At 39.9% G+C, this 23,585-nt stretch overlaps 2 protein-coding genes across 3 annotated transcripts in view; both read left to right on the plus strand.

The window, feature by feature from the left end:
- LOC136428581 (molybdopterin synthase sulfur carrier subunit-like) lies at positions 1 to 10,877 on the plus strand. Its single transcript, XM_066418204.1, has 3 exons — positions 1 to 90; positions 1,819 to 1,940; positions 10,730 to 10,877. The coding sequence occupies exons 1-3, from the start codon at positions 58 to 60 to the stop codon at positions 10,854 to 10,856; spliced, it is 282 nt and encodes a 93-aa protein (XP_066274301.1). The 5' UTR covers positions 1 to 57; the 3' UTR covers positions 10,857 to 10,877.
- LOC136428580 (molybdopterin synthase catalytic subunit-like) overlaps positions 10,780 to 23,585 on the plus strand; it is a 24,598-nt gene continuing 11,792 nt past the window's right edge. Inside the window, exons 1-3 of one of the 2 annotated variants that reach the window (XM_066418203.1) lie at positions 10,780 to 10,877; positions 12,745 to 12,863; positions 18,213 to 18,363. In XM_066418203.1, coding sequence (XP_066274300.1) covers positions 12,749 to 12,863; positions 18,213 to 18,363 — 266 coding nt within the window. In that variant the 5' untranslated portion in view covers positions 10,780 to 10,877; positions 12,745 to 12,748. Of the gene's footprint in view, positions 10,878 to 12,725; positions 12,864 to 18,212; positions 18,364 to 23,585 lie in introns of those variants that run through there. The other variant, XM_066418202.1, reaches the window with a different exon arrangement.

Genomic DNA, 23,585 nt, shown 5'->3' on the forward strand with positions numbered 1-23,585 from the left:
TTGTTGTTTTTGTAGTTTACAGGATTTCAGAATGTACATTTTGATGTATTCACTAGGATGTCAAAGGTTATGGCGGCAGCCGAAGTGCAGGTGGGTTTGTTGTTCTGCTACTAAACATCTTCTAAATACTGAATTAAAGACATTTTAACAGAGAAAATCGATTTATAGAGTGGGTGATGTTGTTACACGGTATTTTTTCCTCGAGATGGCTCTTCAAAAGCCAGTATGCAGGCAAACTGTCACGACAAGACTCAGATTTTGAAGAAAAGGGGGAGGGGCACGAGAAGTCACAAACGAGAATGTCTGACTCTGAGCCCAAAAGTATCATGACTTTTCTTGCACTATTGACAGGATGTTCTTTTGATAATCTTTTTGATTACACCTAATGATTCTTTCAACCGTTAGAATCTAATCCATAGAATTGTATGGTGCAAAAATAGACTTCCATAATTTGTATTTATATTCCCAATTCCTGAGTAAGAATGATTAACAAGAAAAATAAAATCAACTATTAAACTTAATTTTGATAGTTGTTTCTTTATTTACTGCCTTGTATACTATGCATAATTCAAAAGCTTCTGTATTGATATTATCCTTTACAATGGCACTCCATGATCCTACATTGGTGGTGCACCAAGGCTGCATACAATGTAAGTGAGGTTGCCCCGAGAAATTTCACGGTGTAAGGAAAATGGACATTTTCACTGAACTTTAACTTCACGGTGGCAGCAAGTGATTTACAGAACGAATGTGTGAAGGAATCATAAATAATATAACAACAGGTTTTTTTCACGGTGATGATAAGTTCACGGTACAGAGGTGACCGGGAAAACAGTGAACATAAAGTTACAGATATTAAAAGTAGAGCCCCCGCTAGTGTTTACTCATCTCATTTGACCCACGGCACGTTGGCGACCTCGCTGCGTCCTAAATTTGTTTTGTGTTACCATTGACTTTCTAATGATCATGCAAAACGTACTAAAAAGACAACAAAAGTGTAAAATGATTGTTTCTTATCGATGAAATTCGTTGAGAGCTCTGTCAAATCGCTCGGTCGCAGTGAGCCTCGCCAATGTGTCGCACGTCCAGTGAGATAGGGGCTCAAGCGTTTCGAACCATTTCTTTCCATTCACGCCTGGATCCTAATAGACTATCTACAGTTATTTCGCTTCATGAAACAAGAATTAGTATAGCTTTTTGGCTGAGTTAAGCATTTTACAAGAATCACTTAACCTTCCTGTTCAATAGACCAATGCAGGCTTTTATTACATCACTATCTCATATGATTGGGGTTAATACCATGCCTGCCAAGTGGCTTACTAGAAGGACCATTCTAAAGACGATGACTTAACGTAATCATAGTTGAATTATATCTGGTTAAGTGCTCTGGCTTCACATGAAAGGATAGGATTATCTCAGAGCATTAATCATCACTGATTTGCACCATACTCAAGGTCCCCTGATGCAAAGCTTAGTGAAAGCTGAATGAAATAGGAGACAAATAACATAGCAAAACTGTGAACATCAACCACTACAAAAATTTCAATACAGATTTACAGTATGATCCCTTTAAGCATGTGTCTTAAAAAAAGAATTTAGGTTCTCACTCCAAACTCATCACATCACAAACATACATGACATTGTATAGTCCGTCTTGCATAATGCATTACTATGGGATTTTTACATCACAATCTTAAAAAAACAGCTTGAATGCCTCCTTCTCCCAAAATTAAGTCCCCACAAACATAAATCAATCTACGGTATCTACCTCTGAGTCCAATCAAGTTCCTTGTTAATTAGTTGTTTCTTTTGATCCAGGTCAACGTCCTGTTCTTTGCTAAGAGCCGAGAGCTGGTTGGATCTAAAGAGGCCACCTTGGCTGTCCCAGCTCAGACTACTTCAGTGCAGCTTCTGGCAGCCATTGTCTCCAGGTATCCAAGGTAAGAGAACCGATACATCAGCGTAGCAAGCGCCTATTTTTATTTGCTTCGGTATCACAAAACAAGGCTCATTGCAGCTGTAACAGTGGGGTTCAAGCGCCTCCAACTGACCAGTCTAACTAGTTTAGACCTTTTAGCCTAATGGTTAAGGGCGTGCGGCCTGTGGACTGGTGGTCCCGGGTTCGATCCCCGGGAGCCATGAGTCTGCTTCTACTCGCTCCTTTGTTTCACAGCTACTCAAATGTTTTGGGTTACACTAACTGGAATATGATGATAGGTGTCACCTAATTAAAGTTGAAAAGTTTTTGTTTATACACCTCAGGGAAGCAATTACGAGAAAGCTTGTTCCATAAATACATCAGTTCTAGGAAAGAAGCTTTCAGTGTGGAACTTCCTCCTGAGATGTAGAAATGAAAGAAGAAAGTGTGATTAATTTTGCATTTTTGGAAGTGGCATAACGTATACATGTACTTGCTGTGAAGGTTCGGAGGGGTGGCACAAGTGAGTAAAGCTCAGCGGAGCATTTGCAGTGGAAATAGTGATATATCATAGAGTAATTTTTGTATTTTATTGGGAGGTCACAGGTTCAAACCCCAGCCTGGTCATATACCAAAGACTTTAAAAATGGTACATATGGCTTTCTCTGCTCAGTACTCAGAACTTATGCTAGTCATTGGAAAGAGTATGGTAGTTGAACACAGTCACCACTACCCATGCTTTGCACAACTGTGTGGCCCTAGGGCTATAGAAAGGGTGATGGGTGCTGTTCTATACAGCAAAAGGTATGGGAAAGATTTCAACCTTTTTTTATGAAGCTTATCCAAGAGGGACAGCCACCATAATGTATGATTTATGTGCGAATGTGAAGTGGTTAAACTGGGTTGTAAAATGTTACCTTTGTATGTATTTGCAAATTTTTGCAAGTACTTCAGGTTAAGATTATAAACAACTTAGCACAGGTGGTAAAGTCATTGGTATGATTTATTCTAAGTCACAAAATAAGTACATACTTGAGTGTAATTGTATGTTGACAGTTGGTAATTTGAACCTGTACTTAAAAGATTTTCTGAATAGTTTGTAGTGCCTATATAGTGGCAGGGTATACAAATGTATTTGCAATGTGAGCGTTTACTACCCCTTCATAGGGATCTCCTCAAACACCCCCATTTTATGTCCCAGTTCTAAAAAAATGGGTGCAGCCTCAACGGAGTTGTCCTGTTTCAGGATTAAACCTGGGTCTCCCATGCACTTAGCAACTAATATTAGTGAAACCAGGAGCTCAACTATAAGGCTGCTACTCGTTGAGCTACATGGACATCCCTGAATTGTATCTCTAACAAACCATCAGTCTCATTACTGATCATAAGTGTTATCAGCTTCAATCTCAAAATATGATACACCCTTATTAACAGAAACCCTAAGGCATACAAGAAGTCTTGGTGGAGGCCTTTATCATGGAACCATTTCATCTACTAGTACCTCTTTCATCTACCTCTTGTCAAGATGACGTCTGTCCTCTAAAGTGTCACACGACAGGCTCCAAACGACTGTTACACATAATAAACAGATAGTTACTGTTTTAATTATAACTGAGGAAGAGCAGTGGCCATCACTCAAAACATCTGTCATAATTAGATCTATAATTATTATGTTATGGGGGTAAAGCACTAAAAGCAGACATGATGGCCTAGTGGTTTTACGGGCTAGGGGACAGGAGATCAAAAGGTCATGGGTTTGAATCCTGGCATACTCTGGCTTGACGTTGTGTCCTGGGAAAAGGCACTTTACGCGACTTTCCTTACTCCACCCAGTAGTAAATGGGTACCTAGCTTCAGCTGGGGAGCTAAGAGGTTGTGGAAGGATGGGATGGGCTCTGCCTTCCAAAACGGGGCTTGAAATAATTTTTTGGGAATAGGTGCACTGGTAGACTTGAGCCATGTAGCGAAACAACTTGGAAATAGGTGCACTGGTGCACCCAACCAAAAAAATTAGGTGCACAGAAAACATTTTGGGTGCACCAAATAGAATAAAGTTGAATGTCAGCAAAACAAACATAAGTTTGACACTACTGCCTCCCTTAATTAAGAACTTCAGTCTGTAATTCTATCCAGATGTCAAATTTCAACCAAGCAATACATCAAATAAAGTACAACAAAAGGTTATATTGCTTTTTCTGATACTTACATTTCAAGAATATTCTGTATGCTAGTGTGCAAGAGAACTGTTACCCTATAGTGTACAAAAATATCTAGGTGCACTGGTGCACCCACAGTCAAAAATTAGGTGCACAGCTCCAATTTTGGGTGCACACAGGTGCACATGCACCTACTATTTCGAGCCCTGTTGTGCCATGTTGTGAAACGACTTTTGACATATAGCGAAATGACTTGCCATGTAGCAAGACGTACTGTAGCAAACTGACAATGTAGCAAAATGACCTGTAACCATTGCATCCACGGTTAAAAACACCGACTGCAGCTCCAATTTTGGGTGCATATGCACCCAGTATTTCAAGCCCTGCAATACCATTGCCCAAAACTGAGATAGAGGATAGCAACCCACAGCCCCTGCAGCCTCAAAAAGAACTTTACCTTCCTATCGTAACCTACATCAATCTGCCCGATAGATAAAGTCCGTCCAGTTTTTGACGGAAGTGTGATGACCTGCCATGACTGATGACCGTCGTAATCTAATGGAATGTGATCCTCCATCATCGTGACATGGCTGTAATTGTGCCCACACCCATAATCTGTGCTCTCCCGCTAGTGTTTACTCACTCTGATCAGTTCGATCCATCACACTGTCTACAAGGTCTTATTTAACCCATGTTAGTGGAGATAGAGTCACCTCCATGAGCTTATCCTTTAGCACACCAAAGTATCTATTTGGTACCCAGTTCCCTATTGGTTACAAAGTTAGGCAGCAGGGAGAAGGTTAAAACAGACAGACACACACACACACACACACACAAAAAAATCTTCTTGACGAAGGTGATAAGCGGGTGTGTCACTGGACTGTGCCAAATTGCACTAGGAAATTGCACCAAATTTTGAATTTGTGCCAATTTTTTCATCGCCATCACACTGACTTGCGATGCATTTGCGTGTGAAGACCGCCAAAATGTCTGCACCCGGAATGTCACATTCTCAGTTGCAATACAAGATGCAGTTGCAAGTTTATTGGAAATCACAGTGTTGGCGATGAATTAAAAACCGATGTACAATCATGATGAAAAATGCATCAAAAAGAGATTTGCAGTGATAAAAGGATGTTCACCATTTTACGCCACTTTGAGACATTTTGCGCCCATTTTGCCTATTGCAAATGTTTGGAAATTTGAAAAAAAATCGTAATTTCAGGGGTCAAATTGTGCCGATTGCCACTGGTTTGCACCATTTTGTAAATGCTTGGTGCAATTTGGCAGCATAGTCCAGTGAGAAACATACCAGTAGCGTTCCATGATTTTGAATTATGACGTGATCGTCACATGATTCTACCATTCTTCTCCTAATGTTTTAGTCCCATATCTACAGTTTCTAAAATATCATACAGTGATGTCAGTAGTCTAGTGGTGGGATCAAGTGGTCACAGGTTTGATTCCTGGTTGGACAGAGAGTCAGAGACATTGTGTCCTTGGGAAAGGCACTTGACACGACTTTCCTTACTCCACCCTGGTATCAAAAAGGTGGTGGAAGGAGAGGGCCGGGCTCCGCTTTCCAATACCATGCCTGAGACAGTGGATTAACAACCCAGCGGATGTAAATTGTTTTGCACGACAGTTCCAAAAGTGCCATTCTTAGACCACTACTTTGAAATCCATGATTATAGTCATTCTTTTTTTTCTAGAGACGGGAAGAGGGGCACTGTGCCCCCATGCTCGAACCATGCACCCCCTTAATTACCCGGGGGAGTAAATCCTCTGACAAGCATGAAATTCAGATTGACCAGGGATGCTACTACATGTAGGTCACAGGTGGCCACAGTCTTCAACTGTGACCTGTCTGACGGTAATTTCCTCTCTCAAGAAGCCTTAGAATACGCCATTTTAACTTAAAATTCTCTAACAGTCCACACCGTGGAAGGGGGGAACATCCACACCACCCCCCTGCCCCATTGCTCCTCTCCCTCACACCCCCTTACAATTTTTTTCTAGAAAAACCCCAGGTCATATCAAGCTGTTTCAACTTGTATATTCCACTGTTTCGAACTTTTGAATTTTTGAACACATCAATCCTAGGTTGATAAGTCTGATACTTAAGGGCATGACTATTTCTTGTCCTTTTCTGAGCTGGTATTAGTTCCTCATTAGTCGGTACGTCCACCAGTTTATTTAGTCATTTTGTACTTGTCAAGTTAGTTCTTTCAACTTTTACATTCTACTCTTTAGCTCGTGTTGTGAGATGACATTGTCTTTGTCACTAGTTAATGACAAGTGGGTCCTCCTTGAGCATGGTGGATCCGGTGTTCATCAAGATTACCTGATGGAGACAGCGGGATCAACAGCTAATGCGGGCTGCGCCCTGATTATCTAGTCTGTCTGGGCTGGAGTGGATAACCCAAATCGGGACAGTTCCAACCATTCATCATGACAACCTCCAAATCGTGCTTGATGTCTCCTCTTGTAAAGAAAAAATTCTACGGTCCGGAAAAAATTAGGGTGGATAGATTTTTTTCTCTTTATGAGATTTCGGCCAAAGTCATTCAACAAATTAATACAGTTTGAATTTAACAACTGAATGTCAATCTGGAATGCATCAGGACACTGGTATATTCAACGTCACATTGTGAATATTCAGATTATACATTGTACAAACACAAGGAATTGGATATTGATAAATTAAACAAAGAAGTACAATGTTTGCTACACATTCCCACATCAAATGTTTAAAATCTTCATCTGTTAACAGAGCTCGAGTGTGCACATGAAATACAGGAAGTCTGTAATGAAATGTGACATGAGACTATAAGTAGTAAATATAATCTGATAGGCTGGTTTAACTGGATCTTCATTTGCATAATTGGTATCTATGGATGTCAGTTACACGATGATGTAACATGCTGGAAAATCATTGAATTGAGTAGATTTATGCCATTTCCTAACCGATTATGTAAATTAGCCCCTGATTTGTATAATTAGCATTTAATTATGTCAATCACCACTTAAGCTATCTACCTACCAAAAGTCATGATGGTATGTGTCAAGTCTTTCTTTAGTTATTCTCTTTCAAATTCCCCAACATCATCCCCTGCAGTTCCAAAAAAGCTGCTAGGGTCTCAAATTATATTTCCTGCACTAATCTTATAAACCTGAGAGCTGTCTAACATTAAAAGAATCATGACCATAGCATATCCAGAACATGAGGATGATACATAAACTGGAACTTCTGCAGTGCCATGGAAAGCTGCTAGAACTAAGTAGTAGGCCAGTAATCAAACGGAACCTTCGTTTTGCACCCAGTACCCACGCACCAAATATCGATGTCTACAAATCCACAAACGGCACTGAAAAGTTAACCTTCTTAGCCAAGGTAATTAATAGGCCAAATGCCTGATAGTGATGCATTAAAGTGCCAATAAATCGTCCAAGTGTTAAATGCATTTTTGCTCAGATGTCAGTGAGATGCTTTGCACATGACAACGGTAATCATATATTGCAGGTAGGCTGAATCAGATGTATTCAGCCCTGATGTTTGATTGACATTCCTGTTTCTGATTTAATTGGACCGTGATAGTTGAAGTGCTGTGGCCCTGCGGCCTCCTGATTCAATAGACTGATCCCATAGCCCTGTCCACCTTCGTCAAAACGTAGAAATGCAAAATAAAACCATAGAAATGCAAGTACTTGACGGATATGCAACTCTCATTGGTCGAACCGCTAATTGCCATTCTGTCATCGGTTGGGCTGCAGATTGTGATTGACAGTCAGGATCGGTTTATTTCTACAGGTGTCACAGGTCAATGACATCAGTTATCTACAGAGGTCACAGGTCACTGAAATTCTTACCACATTTAATGTAATAAAATATATGCCATTTTGTTTGTCGAGGTTTTGATATCGGTTCAGCTTTTCAAAGACGCATTTTAAATCATGAAATTAAATATTTGTGGTAGTATCGTGTTCTCAGTTTTTGCAATGAAAGCTCATCATACCTCAAACTTGATCTGTCTTGCCACTGTGTTACTACGGTTTTCACCGCAAACTTTATTTACAGTAACTGTAAATGCCTCTTTTCTCCCCCTACTGCAAAATGAAGTACCCCTAAACTTAAATCAGGGATGTCTCTGTAGCTCAACTGGTAGCAGCCTCACAGTTGAGCTTCTGTTTCCAATAAGTTGGTGACTTAGAGACCCAGGTTCAAGTCCCGGGTTCAGGACATCTGCACCGTCTTTCGGAAGGGACATAAGATCTAGATCCCGTGTTTGAGGAGGTGCCTCGAGCATGTTAAACTTAGGGGCCAGCAACCCTTCCCTTTAAAGATATATACTCTACTGCAGATCTATAGAAACAGCAAGAAAACCTGTTGCCCTATGTGCCACTAGGTACTACAAGGGTCTGAACAAGCAAACAAACAAAACTTATATCAATATACAGTATTCTAGTCTGGTATGTCCAGTGCAAAATTTACCTTATTAAGGGGGAATTGTGCTGCATCAAAAAAAGCTGAAATTGTTTTAGTTACTTAGTTAAATGTTAGATAAAATCCTCCCACACCATTATTGATGTATGGGGCGGTGCCCATCTCCGTTTCATAGCCCTGGGCCACACTGTGGTGCAATCACTGTAGCAGGGGGCTAGTCCACTGGCAGTGAAGTGTGTTTAACTTCCATACTGTTTCAGAAGTATGTACCATTTCTATATTTAGTCTTTGGTATGACTCAATGCGCTTCTTGTCCAGAGGTGTCCTACCTGGGGCTTGAACCCCAGTCCTTCTGGTCCAAGTAATTCGAACCAGATGTGGTGAGAGACAGAAGCGCAGACCACTACACCACAGGGACACCCCCGTTTTAGTTACTTAGCACTTAGCAAACCCTGACAGTATTGACACGTTGCACAACATGGTCTACCCATTGGTATGCTGCACTCGTCATGCTATTTTCAGTATTATTCAGTCATTGTCCGTAACAACCACAGTTGACAGACAGTCGAGCAATGACTGCCTAATTAGATCAAAATGCGGTTTGTTGGGTTTCTATTGTGATTACCGTGGGAAACATGCGATAATGAGATTATATGAATCAGCTCGTGTTACACATTGTTAATCGCTAGGTAAAGTACATACATTGTGGATTACATCAAAAGCAAAAGACTTAAAATATCCTTTATTGCTGCTTCAACATGAATAATGATAATCCTATAAAGTATGATTTATAATCCATGTGATTCCAGACTGTATGACACCAAATGCAACATTTTCTGATCATAGTCAAATACAATGTACAATGACAGTATTATTCAATTAACACACATGTACATGTACATGTTAATTTGCACGAGATATTTACCCTTCTCCTGTTATGGAGCATTGCAACATGAAAAGTTATTTTTGCAAGGTAATCCAGTTATGTACTAATGACGTCACAGTGAGTGAGTGAACATGGCAACTAGTTCGTAACCCAGCAGAGAACTCCAGAAAACACCTCTTGAAAAGCCGTAAAAGAAAATATCGTAATACCTTGTAATTTATTTACATGCACAGTAAACGCATTGATTCGAAGCGCTTGTAACTGTTTGCTTCTCAAAAGAGTGTTTTTCACAAACCACAGTGCAAGTCTTTGAAACTGGTAGCCACGTTGATATACTGGCATAATTGACTGCAGGTAGTTGCCTGCGCCAGGTGGTTGCCTCGCCAGGTTTGACTGTAATCATAAAATGTTGTGTTTTGGTGTCATATGGTCTTTAAGGATTGTAAGAAAGAAAGATATATGCAGTGCACGTGTCTTCCAATTTCACAAGTTACTTGTTAGGATTTAAGATTTGGCAACAAATGCTCAAAACTCTAAGTGATAGATTATCACAAGTGTGAAGCTTAGCATGTATAATAAACAGTAATGTGACGATAGAACAGAACACTCACAATATTACCTGTTATGTTGAAATAGATTGCCATGAAGGAGCCATAAAATTAATCGATTTATTAAAGTTACTTATAGTGACAACCTGAAGTACATAGTTTATTACATACTCAATGGAATATTCTTAAACACAAGTGTGAAATGAAAATGAATGTCTTTGTGTTCACATACATTTCTATAGAATTATATATGAACTGTTATGCACTGTGCATATAATATCTGTATTGCATACCTGGTGTACTGCCGTATGGCATAACACACCATGTTTTTACTGAAGAGTACAAGCTGCATATATGGACAGATTTATTTGATCCACTCACACAGGAAATGACTCCTGCTCTTGCCAATAAGTGTGGTGGGTTCTTTAACATGCTTGATGTGTGGCTCTTGTCAAACACAGGACCTCCATTTAACCTCGTATTTGAGGGACGTCCCTAGCCGAAGTTAGGTACTCATTTACAGATGAGTCGAGTGAGAAAATTCATTGTGAAGGGCACAACATCGGACCTGCCAGGGATTTAAACTCAGGACCTCCAGCTGCAGGTTTTGAGTTAACAATCCTAACCACAAGGCCAATTGTACAGTGCTATGCACCTGAGTAGATAAAGAATTTGACTGGATTCACTGGAACAAAGATAAAGTTGCAAGGTGATGAAATACAATAATAGTAATGGTACATATATTTCTCCCCATGTTTCTTCTACATGTACATGTAGTCTGGCTGTCATCTCTAACAACCTGGTGCTGGCTGTCAATCAAGAGTATATCGCCCCCGGCAACGACCTCCTGACCCTCCATCCTGGTGATGAGGTTGCAGTGATCCCACCAATCAGTGGAGGGTGATTCAAGTTCAGCATCAGTGAGGTAACTTACTAACTAGATGAACTGTCATGCATTATTTAAGCTGTCAGTTTGATGCTTAAAGGGGCCCAAAGAAATATAAGGGTCCGAAAATAGAATTTGAAAGTCAATTCATTTAGTCATTTCTATGCATATTAGTTCAAACAACACTATGTATAGCAACGTCCATGATGCAAAAATGTGATGTTGGTGTGATGTGAGAACTCACTAAAAATCGTCTCTGGGGTTTTGTAGGCTCGCAAAACTAAGGGGATCATCGTACGGCACGTTTTTGCGAGGTTTCAAAATGCTCAAAGAATGAAGTTATTACACAAATGAGCTAAGCAGTGTTAGTAAATGTCACTAGCATAAAGATTTCAGAATTATTTCTTCCCATTTTTTTGGCTCTAATATTCCTTTGGGTCCCTTTAAACCTGGAATGTTGATTTGGTACCTTTCTACATCTACATCTATATTTTGTGTCTATTAGGATTGCCATATACTGGATGTATTGTACAAGAAATGTTATATTTTGTAGTCACCATATATACTTGGATATACATGTATATGCATGGATATCTATTTAGTTACATGTACTCATCCATCCATCTTGGATAGATACATGTATTCATCTAATGATCTATCCTGGAGTTTATCGTTGTTGGGTTTTTCAACACTATTAGTATGACACGTGAGTCATTTCCAATTTAAATTTCAAAACATTCTTGGGGAAAGAAATCTTGTATTACGGTTCTAAATTTATATAGTACAGTAGAAGCCACTTAATTGCACCTCGGATTAACGCACATTCCATTATTGTCACCAATGCCGGACGGATAACTGCACCAAAATGATTCAAAAATTCTCCACAAGTTAACTAAAAAGGTGCACTAAAAATCGGCAAACGCAGTACAAATGAGCCGATAAGTGCCTATGTAGAGGCACAATACCGCCAATATGTCTAAAATTGTTTTGACTAACAAAAGAAGGTGGTCTCCATTGACAATCACGTTGATAGCGATCGTATGGGAAGTCCCAGGCGGGTCACGGGGCGTGTCGTCAGCATAAAGAGATGCACGCCTGCCAAAGGCACATTGCGCTTTGCATTATCTACCCACTGGATACGTAGCACAGTACATTGTATCACTTCCATGATGTATACTGTCTAATCTGTCCAAACATGACAGGGGCCTCTCTGGCACTTACTGATTTCACTCACTACACATGTCCTGAGATGTCTTTCCTGAGAATTTGAACTTTACTGTTTTGATACATAAACGTGGCCCTAACAAGAGGTGGAATCTACGGTGTTACCTGTGTACCTGCATAACAAAAGCTTTCTAACATCTAAATGCGTGCTAACAAGTTCATACAGCACACCGAGGTTTATAAACTATTCATCTCCTGTATGATACAGTGTACTACCTGTCCAGCTGGGCAATTTCGCATTATTGCACCAGCCGGATAATTGCACCAAATACGCTGACAAATGGGATGTGCAGTTAAGCGGATTCTACTGTACATGTTTTTGTGTATCTGTGTGATTTACTGTTAATTGCTTTTTTGTGGAGACTTGTCCATTTCGAAATCATCACCCCAAAAATATTGCAAATGCCTTCCAATTTTCTTTCCTTCCTACAAAATTAAATGAATTTACTACACAGAAATTGAAACAAAATTTTAAAGGCACATGCACATGAAATCAAATACCACATCAGCATGCATTTACCAATACATTGCTTGTTAGGAAAATTTCTTAATAGTTGTTCTATTGACATTTATTCTATTCTATAGTTGTTATTGCAAGGTGTACGCTGTTGTCACATTCTCACTTTTCTAAATGTTTAATATGTACTTCTGACCAGCAGAAACAACTCCTGCACATGGACAGAACTATGTCCACAGTACAAGGAAAAGATGACATCAAACTGACCAGTGACCAGCTCAACATCGAGGAACTGACCACCTTGGTGACCTCCCCAACCTCAGGAGCCATCTCTGTTTTCATTGGTAAGATGACATTTTGACAATCAAGTTTGCAGTGGTTTAACTTTGCAGTTTTCCTGGTAACCTCTTCACTGCAAACTTCGACCCGCCGCAAAAATACTTGTTCTGTGTTTTGCCTGCCTACTAATTTGTCTCAACTGCAAACTAAAAACCATGGAAAATACTCCATTTTCTCCCTAAAGTGAAATCAAATCACAGCTGACTTGCATTTAAAGTATGTAACATAAGACTTCTGGTTGTTTGTTGTACCATTGTTGTACCATTAGCTGTAAAATGTACACTCTTATATGTAGTACTTGTTTTGAACATTTCTTGAAGGTAGGTTATTTGATTACATGTTACAGTAGTTAGTTTACATTATGTATAGACTAAGTCCACAACATTGTCCCTTATTAGGACCAAAGTTTGAGTGACATCATGTAAATATTTTTGTCTCGTCCCTAAAATCAGTGAACAAAGTTTGAGATTTTTACATCAAATATAAAAATCTTTGGTCACATTGATATCAAAATGTCCTTTTATCAGTGTCAAACGAAAAACATCTTCTTTGGTTGAGACACTATCCTCTCCTGTTAAATCAGTAAATGACAACCAATGCCACATTCTGAAGATATTGTTCAGTTCACATTGCTTTTATCATGTATTTTCTCTTAATCCCTTAAATCCTAAATGAGTGAATATACAAGAAATAAGACCCTGTTCATTCCAGGATTCGGGAATCTGGATCCACCCAATCACGGGATTGATCCCAATTTGATCCGCTGAATCATTCTGCAGATCAGGATTACCCCCGTTGGTACATTCACACCAGGATTCACAAATCAGAATTAATCCCATGTCTGGGTGAATCCCGAACCTCGAAGTCCTGGTATGAACAGGGGTCCAACAGGTGTTCATCATAAATGACTCCAGAGTGGTAGGTCGTTTATTCATAAGATGTTACAACCGTTAATGAATATTGTTTAATTTATTGGAATAAGTTCAGGTTTACTACATTCAATATTAATCATCAACGTAGATGAGCTTTTACGGGAATTTTCCATTCCTGGTCAATGACTTCCACTGGAGGAAATTTGCTGAATTCAGACTGAGAGAAAAAAAGATTGCTGAAATCAGCAGCTAACGGCCATAAATTCAAAGCTGAAAGGATCAGGTCTAAAGTCCCACAATGTGAAGTGCGTGCCAACAACTGTAGTCTTTGCGATAAAATGTATATCTGAGCATTCTCAGTTTTGATTCCCAGATGATGCGTACGGACAGTGACAGATGACTCTCTGGAACAAATCAGAGCCCCATGTTTGTGCGCGGGGGCTCTGGAGATGCCGGCTTTATTGCTTTCAGCGTGCGGTTAATGTTCGGCACTCACAGATGCGTGCGCACGGCATTCCCTGGGGCGAGCCAGCTTGATTGAGGTGTTGTTACCGCTGTTGTATCAAAGGACTGGGAAAATCCTGTACATATGGGGAGGAAGGCCGTGACAAATTACAGTGGGGGAGGAACAGGATCAGCATGCATGATGGCGGCGTCTGTTGCAGTCGCCGTCACCGCAAGCCGCTACATCAGATAGCCTGACAGTGATGGCACATCTCAGCAGTTGGGTGGAGAATGTTGTGGAAAGGCTACAGTTTAGATGTAGCCGTAGCTCTTGCTGTCCATAAAGCCGGCGTCACGTAGCAGAAAAATACCTCACCCAACGAGTCTATTTTCGGCTGAAATACGGCCGGTGTCCTCTCGATCAATGAGTGATTTTTGGCAATCAGTCGACGTTAGCATGTTACTGAGCCCAATCCAATGTAACAGGGTTAATTTATAGGAAAAAAATATGCTCGACTCCCTGGTGATTTTGAAATATGGCGACCTTCTGGCGATCAACAAATGTTGTCTGAAGGTCGTGGAGAGAGTGATGTTGGCTTAATCAGAGGCTACATGTAGGTGTGCCAGAATCTAATATTACTGTAAAAATGTGGGAACATTGTAAGATTTCTGACAGAACGAAATCTAAAATCAAAGCAGAAGTGTTGTAGTGAGTTGACATTGACTTTGAGTTTGATGTTTTGTCAGGTTATATATCACATTCAGGAAGTTATTTTGAATGTATAGAAGCCTAGCCTTCTAGCCATTCAATCCTATCCCCCTTCAACAAACATTATTGGAAGGTGTGACAGGTTTCCCATATTGGGTTCAAGTTTGTCATTGGAATTCTATTTTTGTTTTAAAGAATTCTCCTGGGCACAATTGGGAATAAACTCACTGTCATGTCAGACATGTGACTTTGGACATGTGATAGTCACATTGCTTCTTGCAGCGTCATGTTATAATGAAATTCATGGACGTTTTTTTGTTACATGAATATGCAAAACACTTGCCAAAATCCCAGATGTACATGTAATAGGTTGTAAGGGCTACGTACGGGTCCAGACCTGACTGTGTGGCGACATATCTGTAACTGAACAAAATACATTGTATAATTAGTCTATTTCATAAAAAATCAATAATTCTGTTTCAATGATAACAATTTTGAGATGACAATTTAGCACTTGAAAACGAGTAACACTTGTAATAATCTTGCTTTTAGATGAAATTTACAGCTAAAAAAGACAATTGACTAAATTTTTTATAAGTGGTGAAATTGTATTGATTTTGCAAATAATTTTGAAAACTTGTTGGATGTGAACAGTCAATAAAGTCTATGTGATCATTACAACAAATTCTCTATTCAATCAATAATCTTATTCCGGGATCAGCAGCTAACGTAGCTGTCAACAGGAATCATCCTTATTTCATAACAATTGAGCAGATTTTTCTTGATTTAGATTGTCAAATAAAGATGTCATTTGAGAGCTGTTCTTCTAAAGCAAACCAGTTGGGAAAAAGGTGTTCCGATTGCTGTTATAAAAGCAAAATGTATTTGTTTCAATTGCCACTTCATAATCTCCCAGTAAAAAGCATGCCTATTTGACAATCATACCTTCAATGTTGTTAGTATCTAATTTCATCATCAAGCCATTTAGTTGCTTATTGTCAATTGGATAAAAACAGCATAAATGAATTAGGGAAGCCTTGCTACACAAATCTATGGACACCCTATACCTGTAAGGTTCATGCAACCTGGGGTGATAGCTGCTTATTGTTGATTGGTTGAAAAACAGCAATTAGCATAAATGAATTAAGGAAGCCTAACCACATAAATCCATGGACACCCTACACCTGTAAGGTTCATGCAACCTGGGGTGATAGCTGCTTATTGTTGATTGGTTGTAAAACAGCAATTAGCATAAATGAATTAGGGAAGCCTAACCACATAAATCCATGGCCACCTGACACCTGTAAGGTTCAAGCAACCTGGGGTGATAGCTGCTTATTGTTGATTGGTTGTAAAACAGCAATTAGCATAAATGAATTAGGGAAGCCTAACCACATAAATCCATGGCCACCTGACACCTGTAAGGTTCAAGCAACCTGGGGTGATAGCTGCTTATTGTTGATTGGTTGTAAAACAGCAATTAGCATAAATGAATTAGGGAAGCCCAACCACATGAATCCATGTACACCTGACACCTGTAAGGGGTGATGTGTTTTAGGTGCTAAAGTGGTCCCTCCGCAGGTAGTAATGGGACAGCCAGAAGTGCCAACTCCTCCATAATTAATGGACAGTGTCATCTGTCTGGGGCTAATAGGTGGTGGGGAGAGTACATTTAATGTCATTATGCGGGGAGATGAGTCATGGATAGGTCTGTGTGTGATACCGCAATCATCTTTTAGATACATGTCCAAAATACTGAATGTCAATGTTCTGGCACTGGACCCGAATGAAATTGCACTCAAGTAGATACTTCTCTCTTGACTAAAATTGTGCAATTCTTACCACAAAGATGAAAATTTTACCCTGGTAAAAGACAAATAAACATTGTATGGGAGTTGAAACCAATAGTAGCTTCTTTGTATGATCTACTGGAAGCCAAAATAAACATTCTGTTTACTGTTTCTGTCATCATTGAAGACCATAGGTTCTGCCCTTGGTACCGATTGGTCACTTTGACTCTCATTGGAAATAAACTAATATTGACTGTCCTTGGTGCTGATTTGCCAATTTTGTTGGCATTTACACAATCTGTTCTTGGTGCTGATTGGTAGACATAGTAATGATGCAAGCACATTAGAATGATCTGCCCTTGGTGCTGATTGGTACATTATGTAGACACACATGTAGTGATGATGCAAGCACATTAGAATGATCTGTCCTTGGTGCTGATTGGTATATTATGTAGACATACATGTAGTGATGATGCAAGCACATTAGAATGATCTGTCCTTGGTGCTGATTGGTACATTATGTAGACACACATGTAGTGATGATGCAAGCACATTAGAATGATCTGTCCTTCGTGCTGATTGGTACATTATGTAGACACACATGTAGTGATGATGCAAGCACATTAGAATGATCTGCCCTTGGTGCTGATTGGTACATTATGTAGACACACATGTAGTGATGATGCAAGCACATTAGAATGATCTGTCCTTGGTGCTGATTGGTAGACATAGTAATTATGCAAGTACAGTAGAATGATCTGTCCTTGGTGCTGATTGGTAGACATAGTAATGATGCAAGCACATTAGAATGATCTGCCCTAAGTGCCAATCGGTCAGAGTATGTAGTTGTAAGCATCATATGTCTTAGTTGCTGATTTCATTTCATTTATTTATTTAGCCAGCGGACACAGTCAGGTCTCTTGACCTGATTGGCTGTGAATTGACATGTTGTTACCTTTTTGAAAACAGCCTGATCTGTCCTTGGTGCTGATTGGTCATCATAGCACAAGTTGTACACATGTTAGCATCATATGTCCTTATTATTGGTTGGCCATGAATTCACATGTTGCTCACATTTTGAAAACAAAAGGGATATGTCCTTAGTGCTGACTACTAGTAGTTGAAGGGGACCTTTTTTTCCAAACAAAACCATTATGATATTACTTTGAACTATGTATTCAAACTGGTAAAAACAATTTTAAAAAGTTAAGAATGTGTATTTTTCTGAAACAGATACTGTTTTAGTGTTCAGTTTTCCGTAGCCTTTTTAGACTTTCACTCCATACGTTATGTAATTTGGTGCAATAGCTGAGAATTTCAATGAAATAGTATGTACTCTGTTCAATAACTGAATTTAAGTTTATCATATCCATGTTGAATGCAATGACATTGTCTATGAAGTGCATTAAAGATAAACATTCACATTCACTTAACCTTCTACCTGCTGCCTATTAACTTGATAACAGATACAAATTTGGTATCAAAAGGCAATCTCAGCAAGGTAAAGGTATAAAAAACTGTCTTTCCCCAACCATGCAGGTACAACGAGGAATAACTTTGATGGTAAGAAGGTTCTGTGGCTGGAGTATGAGGCGTATAAGACGATGGCAGAGACTGAACTCAGGAAGATTTGTGGACAGATCAGGGAGAGATGGGTGGTGGAGAACATCGCTGTGTTTCACAGGCTGGGGTAAGTAACTGCAGTTTTTGAAAAGTTTTAAAGGCAACCAAAGCAATACTAGGGCCCCAAAAATGGTAATAAAAATGCTGAAATCTTTATAGTAGTGACATTTACTAACAATGCTTTGCACATTTGCAAATCCAGTTGGTAGTGTAGGGCTGGTCAGTCGGGCGAGCCGCTGGGAATGAAGTCAGGCTAATAGACCAATATCTACACACATCTACTCATGGTAAAATCTCACCCATGGAATTGCACTTGCTCAATCGGAACATTCACTTGCCCCGGGCAATCAGGCCAATGGACTTGTCCAACCCTGAACTGTGAAATTAGCAGCTCAACAGACTTTGTGACGTCTATAGCCGAGTGGTCAGGCTAGCAAACACGGGATGGAGAAGTCATGGGTTTGCTTCCTGGCCTCCCTAACTGTCTAGACCTTTGTCTTTGAGAAAGGCACGCTACATGACTTTCGACCCGTCCTCCCTCGCTAGACGTTGGGTCCTTGGGAAATGCACCTCACAAGACTTTCTTCACTCCACTCAAGTGTGAATGGGTACCTGACTTTCTGGGTGATCAGGTGAAAAGGTAGTGGGTGGAAAAGGAGTGAGCTCCACCTTCCAATACTGTGCCCAAGACACAGTGGATAACAGCCCACTGCCCTTATGGGCTATGGAACAACCTTCACCCTTTTTAAAATCTACAAAACAGTCATTTCAAACATTACTGGCCATATGATTTCAATTTCTTTTTCAACATGGTACACCGAAGCCAGGAACAGCAAGGCACAGTGCACTATTTTCCCCGTCACCCAGTTTGTCTTGACGCCACTACTAATGCCTATTCCACAGATACTGAATCTAGCACATCTAGACTGACTGCAAATGTCCCCGCCAGGGAGTCAATAAGATCAATCCAATGCTGTGAGAGTAAATGGCCTCCAAGCCGAAAGACTAGGTGAAAGAGTTATGTGTCGAGGCAGCCATCGCCTAATGCAGGCACATATCGGTCACACACATGTGGTCCAAATGGCGATTTAACTGCCAGAAACCTGTGAGTCAATGTAAATTTCCATAGTGTTGAAGGCACTCAGTGTAGCTCTTTTTTGAACAGCCCATCTGGTAGTGAAAGGTAGATGAATGTATTTGCACGGCCAGCTGGCCATAGACTGGGACTTAATGTGCCCTCCAGATTACGAATGTCAAGTTGGAAAGATCTGTTGCATTCAGAATCTTCAAAATAGTCTGTCAGAGAAGGCTTTGGTGAGGCCTTCAAATACACCTGTTAGTGTTAGCAAAAAAATGCTGCTATCTTTAAAGCATTTTCAGCAGCAGCTGGCAAAATATGCATATTTGATGGAGTAGCCAAGCACCTGCTAACAGGTGACTGATGATCAACTACATACAACTACATGCATTTCTGGAGATCATCAGCAACATCATCATCAGCATAAAAAACTGTAACAGACTTTTGACAGAATGGAACTGTGCTGTGGGGCGCACTTACATAGCTCCCTTTTGCAGGGGATGCCCAGATAGAGGATGCCCTGTTTCCCTGGTAATTACGTATACATGTGTTTACCGCAAAAACTGCCACTGTTGTTTTTTCCTCATACTAGACACTGGGACAACGCGTAAATTGATTGACATGCAAAGCTAGCTACATGTACCAGGTAATTGTCAATCCATAGAGCCCATTGGGGAGCTCTGGTTCCTCCCTCCCCAATGTTTGGATGCCCAGTGTATGAAAGCCTGTTGGCATGTATATCCTTTGGGTTGTCCAACAAAGAACTGTATCCATTGATGTACGAACCAGATTAAACTAGTCACAGATTGAAGTATTTCGTTTCTAAATTTTCCATTGCTGTGAAAAACGTCCCTTCTTCAAGGGCTTTCGCTGCCTTTTCAGGTAAAAATATGATACAATTCCCTCTAAAAGGCAAGCAGCTTTAATAGAAAACTGTATGTATAGAACAGATTTCTTTAGCCAGAGCAAGCACTGTGGTGTTAAGTAAGTACTGTATGTCTCTCTTCTCTGTAGGCTTTGCTAGGAGGGACACTCATTCATCCATTGCTGCTACATGTAGCTCTCCCATCACTCAGGATGTGATGTAGCTGTGTTGATAGATTTGTTAACACTTGAATGATGTAATCCGTATCTCTGTAAGTTTTATTTTGTCGAACCCTGACCTCTTCTTTCATGACCTCAATGAAAATTGTCCTGCAGGTCAGTTTGAGCTTCTCATGAATAAATAAAGGGTCGAACAAAAATCGCGTACCATAGGCAGCACTACAGTGCAGGGGCAAATTTCCATATCTTGGAGGACAATTTACCAGAGAAAATGTTCTTATTGAAACAAAATCTGATTCTATTACCATATTTTTATATCATATTATATAAATACGGGTTTGTCTCCTAAAACACTATATTTTTATTACCTGCCACATAAACTACCAGCTAGTGGTTGGTTGTATTTAGAAAATGCATAGCAAACATTGATCAAGCACGGTCAATTCAACACAATCCATCACATTTTATTTAGTCAGTTCAATAAGATAGACTAAGCTTTATTACCTCTGTGAAGGAGGTATTGTTTTAGTGTGTACAAATGTACATGTTACATGTACACAGTGTATGTGTCTGCTTGTGTTTCCAATTCACTTTGGCCAGCATAACTCAAGAAGCTATGGATGGATTGTGATGGTATTTGGTATGTGTGTATGCCTTGAGAAGATGAAGGTCCTTGTCGATTTGTGGCCTCCTTGCGGCTCTCCTTGGTACTGCAGCAGAACTTCAAGTTTCTAAACTTTAGTTCTGCTATCTTTGTACCATTACGGATTGTTCGAATTTCTACCTCAAATTCCAGATGGTGCTTACTGGTGTATGTGTAACCTCCATCAGTGTGCCATATGGTGACATTTGTAGATTAATGTTCAATAGTTTCTTTCTTGTAATGAAGATTTGGTTGAGTAACAAGACCTTGAAGTGTAGTTAGGAGCATAATTGGATCACTCAGACAGTAAAAGTTCTAGCTGGTGCCAGTCCTTGGTGCTGATTGGTTATAACAGTTAATGTTTATAATCCATTTAGATCCTTTCACTTCCTAACTGTGGTCTGGGCATCATATATATCATGTTACCATAAGCTAAGGCTAATTTCTAATGGTAGGGCATATTATAATGATGTCAACAAGCTCTTGGTTGGGGCCTATCACAACCATAGAATCAGTGTCCTCGGTGCTGATTGGTTACATTAGAAATTAAAGAAACATGGTCTGTCCTTGGTGCTGATTGGTCGCATTGAAAATTAAAATAACATTGTCTGTCCTTGGTGCTGATTGGTCACATTGGAAATTAAAGTAACATGGTCTGTCCTTGGTGCTGATTGGTCGCATTGAAAATTAAAATAACATTGTCTGTCCTTGGTGCTGATTGGTCACATTGGAAATTAAAGTAACATGGTCTGTCCATGGTGCTGATTGGTCGCATTGGAAATTAAAGTAACATGGTCTGTCCTTGGTGCTGATTGGTCAGATTGGAAATTAAAGTAAAATGGTCTTTTCTTGGTGCTGATTGGTCACATTGGAAATTAAAGTAACATGGTCTGTCCTTGGTGCTGATTGGTCAGATTGGAAATTAAAGTAACATGGTCTGTCCTTGGTGCTGATTGGTCAGATTGGAAATTAAAGTAACATGGTCTGTCCTTGATGCTGATTGGTCAGATTGGAAATAAAAGTAGAATGGTCTGTCCTTGGTGCTGATTGGTCAGATTGGAAATTAAAGTAACATGGTCTGTCCTTGGTGCTGATTGGTCAGATTGGAAATTAAAGTAACGTGGTCTGTCCCCAAGGTGCTGATTGATCACATTGATGATGTTGTTATTTGCATGATCTGTCTTAGTTGCTGATTGGAAGATAATGTAAAAAAAAAGGTAAAGATCCCGTAGACATAGGCCTTACGGGTGTTGGGTTGTTAATCTACTGTGTGTTGGGTACAATATTGAGAGGTGGGGCCTTTCCCTTTCTTTCCACCACCTTTTACCTTCTTAACCAAAGTCAGGTGCTTATCTATGCCTAGGTCATGCCAAATGCTTTTCCTAAGGACACAACATCTAGCCAGGAATGTATAGAATCAAACATGTGACCTCTTGATCCTTATTAGGCCAGTGAGGCCAATGCTCTCAGCAGACTATTTCCCTTCATACATTTTTGCAGTTAATGGTAAGACATAAGGCATTCTCAAGTGCCTTTTAAAGATGTCTTAACTCCTAACAGATATGGATGACATCCAAGCAGACGTAATTGGGATAATTGCGTCCCCAGTGCTTGGGGAGTAAAATGATGGCTACCATGGGAAGCATGAATTACCCACAGATGAATGGTTTTGTGCAGCTGATGTGAATAGTGTATCAGCTTCTGAAGGTCTTGCATTCTTCTATATACGCAGCCTTCACATTGTCAAGGACAGCACTGATTTGTACTGGTTATTAGAGGGGTTGAGATAGGGGTTTTCTAAATAGGGGAACAGGAGCGCTGCACCCTCTTATCCTAAGGAGTAGATTCTTCGAAAAGCGGAAAATTCAGATTGAATGCTACCAACCATGTCAGTCTACACAAATCTTTAATTGTGACTTGTCTGACCATAAGACAAGACTACTAGATAAACTGGAGAGGGTGCAGAACCAAGCTGCCAGATTCTGCACAAACAACTATGAGTATGACAGGGGTGATAGTGTCACCTGTATGAAAACTTATCTACAGTGGATGAAACTCGAAGACAGAAGAAGGATATCATGTTTTATGTATGATGTACAAAATTACTAATTAATTGGTAGACATACTGACTGCTTAGTATCTGATACCAGCTCAGAGAAGAACAAGAAAAAGCAAGGAGGAACCTCCTTGGAAATAGTAATGCCTTCAACTTTTAAGTACCAGAGTTATCAATCCAGAATTGAGGTGTACACAATTTTTTCCCTAAATTTATAATTGTAGAGTGGAACTCGTTGCCATGAAGTACAGTAGCGGCATCCTCACTAGATAACTTTAAACAATGCTTACAGTTAGATGAACAAAACTTGGGCAAACAGGTTGTTTGTGTAATACAAACAGCTACTGCTGCGGCGCATGCCTGCGAAGCTGGTGTGTTAAATGTCGAGGTTGGTTATACCTGCTTTATAGATACAGATACAGAATTTTGCTCATAGGAAGCCTTGGAATGCCCCATTTTCTAATCAAC

This window comes from Branchiostoma lanceolatum, chromosome 2 (assembly GCF_035083965.1).
Source record: "Branchiostoma lanceolatum isolate klBraLanc5 chromosome 2, klBraLanc5.hap2, whole genome shotgun sequence".
NCBI classification, from domain to species: Eukaryota; Metazoa; Chordata; class Leptocardii; order Amphioxiformes; family Branchiostomatidae; genus Branchiostoma; species Branchiostoma lanceolatum.

What these genes read in the sequence shown, in the direction of transcription:
- LOC136428581 (XM_066418204.1), top strand. Translation starts at nt 58, where the DNA reads ATGTCAAAGGTTATGGCGGCAGCCGAAGTGCAG. An exon ending in TGGCGGCAGCCGAAGTGCAG is followed by an intron (nt 91 to 1,818) that starts GTGGGTTTGTTG and finishes CTTTTGATCCAG; the next exon opens with GTCAACGTCCTGTTCTTTGC. An exon ending in ATTGTCTCCAGGTATCCAAG is followed by an intron (nt 1,941 to 10,729) that starts GTAAGAGAACCG and finishes ATGTACATGTAG; the next exon opens with TCTGGCTGTCATCTCTAACA.